Here is a 5,642-nt window from a genome sequence, read left to right on the forward strand (position 1 = left end):
GTCTATTCCACCAGTTTGGTTATTGCGTTGCCTATGTGCTGATCATAGGGAGTAGTGTTTTATTTTATTTTTTCAATTTTGATTAAAATAAAAAAAAGAGCATCACATTCACATGACATGAGGTCTAGGTCACGCTCACGCATAACGTGGTGAATTTTGGGGTGTCTACAACTTTTTCTTTTCTGTTTTTTATTTTGTTTTATTTTTAGAAGCGATTTAACCTTGATCCGAAGACCGAAGCTGTGGAGAACTTCTTTTTAATGGAATCCTCAGATGTAGGCGTGGTGGATTAAATCTTTCTTTTTGCCCTGCTCTTTCAGCATATATAATATTCCTTACCTTTAGAAAACTTTAGATTTGATTTCAACTTCCCAGCCTCACTTTCATGAAAATTCACAGCAAACAAAGTACCCTACAAATCCAAGGCCCATCATACCAGCACATGCTTACACCACTGACTTTAGATTTTTAACCTGGCCCCGGAAAATAATTAGGGGCCTCACCAAATTTATACTCACTCTATTTATGGTTGGGGGTTTCCAAAATAAGATGAAAATACTATTTTGTCCTTCATTAATAATAAAACTTAAAACTCTTTTCATCCTTAACCCCAAGCCTCCATTTCATCTCCATCTTTTAACAAAAAAGACGGAATCTCTTCTCCTTCTTTCTCAACTATCTTCTCTTCCATTGACGACATGAAGAAAAAAAAATCAATTACAGTTAAAGGGTCGTCAACCCGAAAATCCTAAAACCTAACGATTTTTCATATGCATGTAGAGATTATGAAAAATCGTTAGGATATATGAGGAGGAAGATAACGACCCTAATTCTGGTTTTTCATTTTTTTTTGCTCTAAATTAGAGTCGTTATCGAAACATATAAACACATAACGATCCTTTGCGAACGACCCCATTTTAAAATTAACGACTCTACGTGAAAAGAAAGCAAAAAAAACCGTGCCCATTTTAAATGTTAACGACTCCATATGAAAAGAAAGTCAAAGACGATGTCCAAGTAACAAGGGTCATCAAGAAGAGATTTTGCTACAAAGACCTTAGAAGCTAACGACCCTTTATACGTTTTCCATGTGAAATTAATGAGTTAACAACACTTTGTGTCCAAGTAACAAGCTAACGACCCTTTTTTTGCCCAAGTAACAAGCTAACGACCCCTAGTAACAAGCTAGCGACCTTTGTGCCAAAGTAACAAGTTAACGACCCAATTTTAAAAATTAATGACTCCATGTGAACTTTAGGGTCGTTAATGCGTAGATTTTTTGGATGACGACCCTTATTAGAGTCGTCAGTGTTCATCATATTACCATGACGATTTTTCATAATCTGAAAAAGTTGCAGGTTTGAATCGTCAACTGTGGTATCAATTAATTGACGATTTTCTAGAATCGTTGGGATATACATCCCTCGACACTGACGACTCTCAAGGGTCGTTAGGTTATTATACTCCCGACCTGACGGCCCTCACTTTGAGTAGTCGACCATGAATCGACCACTTGGAGCACCATTCAGACAATTTGAAGAGTATAGGAAGTTTACCTGATGGTTTTGAGCTTCGAGTTCTTCATTTTGAGTATTGGTTCCTTCATTTTGAGCAATAGGATATTCATTTCCACCATTATTCAAGGCTTCCTCTATTAACATATCTTCATCAAACATCCAATCCATATGATTAGTTGAGACAATCTTACCATCAACACAATCATGTATGTTGTTTGAATCTTCACCTACATCATTTCCTCCACTAGAATCACTCATTTCAAAAAACCCTAAATTTTCCTCCCAAACTCACTTTCTTCCACCGCACAAAAACCCAATTTTTCTTTTATCAAAATTTAATCCTTAAATTTGATTTTAATCTAAATAAATAAATTAATAATTAATTAACTTAATTACTAATTACCACTAATAATTTGGGGGTAATTTAGCCATTTAAAAAAATTAGGGATAAGGGATAACCCCCAATTACTATTTCATGACCCTTTTTTTGTCCTGTAGCTAGGGGTCCCCAATTATTTTCTAGGGCCCCCAATTCAGTGCTGTTTTTAACCTATGCGTGAAATTAAATGTGAGCCGAACATAAGCGATCTTGGGAGCCAAACTTGTGACCATCATAGAAAAGTAATCAAACTGAGTTCAAAACCCATCCACAGAGAAGAGAAGAGAGAAAAGTTGCCACTAACAAGGGAAATAAAGATTGAACTGTTGGAGCATCGACACGATGTAAACCACGTATGTATAGTTAGGATAGTCCCACATGGAATAAGAGAAAGTATATGTGGTGCCTAATAAGCTTGGGCACCTCCTTACATAGCACCGAGATCTTTTAGATTAAAACCCCGCACCTGCTGTAACAGATGGTCAAACGGAGACAATATCGATATTATGTGGTCAGACCTAAAAATAGAGTCCGTCAAACGGAGACAATATCGATGTTATGTGGTCAGATCTAAAAATAGAGTCCGGCGGTCCGAGAAAATCCTAACATGAACTTCATTGATAAGGCTTTGTTGTTACAGGGACAATGACTACTCCTTTTCAATTGAAGACAAGAAAAGAGAGGCTACATCATAACTTGCATCAACAAAAACAAAAACCCTGCTTCACATTCCACACATACCACACAAGAAGCTGCTGCATTATCTCTAGAAAACTACCAACAGAACGTGTATTCATTCATCAATCAAACTCAATACAAACAAAACCACAAACATAGAATGGGACCATACACCCACACCCCAAATAGTAAGCACCGCTCTCTCTCCTTTCCGGAGATGGCTACAAACATTTACTTACACTCCAACAACATCAAAATCAAAATACACAAAACTTAAACAAAAAGAAGAAGAAAACCCGATATTGGGCCTTTACCCATCGGCTATACGCTTTCATCTTCTCAAAAAACAAAAGAAAACAAAACAAAAAACAACTCTACTTCTTCCTCTAATATAAAGATGGTAGTTGCTTTTGCTTTGATACCTTGAAAAGCTAGGGGTTAACTATACGACTCACACGCCAAGATTCCAATTTCCACATCTATAGTAAAATCTACATAACAGTACTTACTTCATATGTATGTAATTACTTTGTAGTAATAGTGGTAGAAGATGAAGGGATAATTACTTGGGAAATTTGGTTATTAACCTCTGATTTTTTTGGAAAAGTTAAGGCGTGAAGTATAAGTGGCTTTTGGTGACCAATTCCTAGGAATGACTTGTCTAGCAGAGAGAGTTCTTTTGCTAGAAAGTGATGTTAATTGCAGTGAAAATGGTCCGTTCAACTTTGCCCCTGTGTTTATAATCCAATTTGCGCCCCATAAATGTTTCATCTTTAACCAGTTAGGTGAGTCTACCTGCAATTTAGAGCAAAATAACATAAATCACAATCATAATCAAATTCTACTAAGTTAAACTAAGAATCGGAATGGGTATGGGTGTGGGTGTGGACACATACCGTTTTTATGTGCATTGAACCGATATCACCATCCCCGTCCTCGTATTCAACTAGAATGGATAACCAGAACTGAGTTGATCCTTCATTAACGTGGAATGCAATGTTCCTACCTCTGTATTTGCATGGGGTCCTGCAAAATTGAATCGAAAAATTACGATTCGGATCCAAAGATAGTAATACAATCAATGAAATTCGGTTCCAGTAGTAGTGGATTGTTCAGGTAATAGATTGGAACCAAATTGGTGAGACCCCTACTTTTAGGGGGTGCAAAATGGTCCCACCCATGTTGAACACCAGAGAGTTTGTACTACTTTATGACAAGAAAAGATGTCCTGTTGACCTAATAGTCATTAATGGTTGGACCCATTAAGGAAAGAATTTAATGGACACTTTACCGGTAAGGAAAAATATCGTAAACTCAATTATTCTGTTATACTCCTCCTTAACAGTCAGGTTATGGCTTAGTAACAAGCTGAAGAAAACACATTCTGTACAATTTGATCTTCAGTTTTCTTAAACTACTTTTCGTCAAAAATAACCTCGAAAACTAGGTTAATTACATTAAAAAATTAAAGAAAAAAAATGAAAAAGCTAAAAATCTTTTAAAAACAAAGGACATTCCACTGATTTAAGGAAGTTGATTGGTAGAAAATAAGGAAGATGATAAAACGGGGGTAAACAACAAACACTCAACCACCAGTAAACGTTTACTTTTCCACTAATAGAAGGGTAGGTGAAGTTACTACTCTGCTAGAAATTAGACAATACTAAACGGAAAGTGTAAGTGAAAAATATACACCGAATTTCATCTGTCACCACTGAGAAAATAGAAACACACTTGTAAAAGAGAATCAAACAAAAAGTACAAAACAGAAAAAGACCGTTATAGAGAGAGAGTGAGTGTGAACAAGAAAGAAAACACAAAACAGATGGTTTTAGGGAGAGGAAAGTCGGTGGTGTTTCATACCTTCTGAAGACGACTGTGAGTTCACCTCTGTTCCTGAGCTGAGCACTATTACCAGCAATGGCCATACGACTAAAAGCAGCACCACTTAAATCGAAATGGGTATGATTAGCTCTACAACCCGGACATTCATCTGTTATAATTACAGTAACAGCTCTTCTTGAACATATACTTTTATCTAAACACTTCACTTTATAACATGCTCCACACCCTTCTCCATTGTTAAATAATACATCACTCACTGCTCCTACTCTTGTCCTAAACGGTTTCACATCTACTAATGACCCGTACCCGCATGCCCCACCTGTTTAACCCACAACAAAAAAACAGCAATTAATTACCTCGCCGTAAACATTATTAATCATAATTAGAAAAAGTTAATCAAGTACTTTACTGAACTCATCACATGCATTCTCAAAAACTATGTTAATTTAGCTTAAAATAAGTGATTTTTTTGACTGTTAGGTAAGTTACTCACCGGTACTTCCATCGCCCATAGGGCTACCGTACCAGGTAGCTGAAGCAGAACGCCAATGTGCGTCAGTAATAGGTTTAAGAGAATGAGTTTGAAGAAGAAGAAGAAGAAGAGAGAAAAACACAAAAAGAACAGTAATGTAGGAGCTGAAAAAATGGCGGGAGCTAAACATTTTGTTGAATGTGTGCCGTTAAAATTTTAGAGGTGGAAGTTGTGTCAGATTTCCGGTTGACGGAGAGTTCTGGAGAAAAAGAAGAAGAAGAAGCTTGGAAAAAACTGCCGACAGTTTTCTTTCACTCTCGCCAGGGACCAGAGTTTCTATCTCTCTCTCTCTTTCTCTCTGTTTTGTTTTGCTCTTCAGTTCAGATCGGTAGAAGAGAACATAAATAAAGAAAGTCTCGAGGGAAGAGGAAAAGAAAAACAGACATGGGTTTTCTGTTATATTACTGAAATGCCATTCACTAGGACCCACTCGACGGTTATTGCGAAGAACCCGGCTAACGGTCGAGATTAGTTAGGTGTGATTGTGATGATTTAGGGATTATTTTGTCATCCATACTACGTAAATATCTTCCCAGTTCCCACTTACACTATTTTATTAATGGTGTTTCTTCTGTTCTTCTGTTCTACTTTTCAGATTGGTTAAGTCGTTGTGTTCGTAATGAAGATGAAGACACAGTAAAATTTAATAGTGTCAATAAATGAAAGATAGTGGAAATCTATGGAAGGATTT

At 36.6% G+C, this 5,642-nt stretch overlaps 1 protein-coding gene across 1 annotated transcript; it reads right to left on the minus strand.

Moving 5' to 3' along the window:
* Positions 1-2,636: 2,636 nt before the first annotated feature.
* On the minus strand, positions 2,637-5,259 carry LOC113287689 (expansin-B3-like). Its single transcript, XM_026536510.1, has 4 exons — positions 4,913-5,259; positions 4,438-4,738; positions 3,471-3,600; positions 2,637-3,369 (listed from the first exon to the last, which is right to left on the minus strand). The coding sequence occupies exons 1-4, from the start codon at positions 5,079-5,081 to the stop codon at positions 3,157-3,159; spliced, it is 813 nt and encodes a 270-aa protein (XP_026392295.1). The 5' UTR covers positions 5,082-5,259; the 3' UTR covers positions 2,637-3,156.
* Positions 5,260-5,642: the final 383 nt, after the last annotated feature.

Source organism: Papaver somniferum, chromosome 6 (genome assembly GCF_003573695.1).
Source record: "Papaver somniferum cultivar HN1 chromosome 6, ASM357369v1, whole genome shotgun sequence".
Taxonomy (NCBI): domain Eukaryota; kingdom Viridiplantae; phylum Streptophyta; class Magnoliopsida; order Ranunculales; family Papaveraceae; genus Papaver; species Papaver somniferum.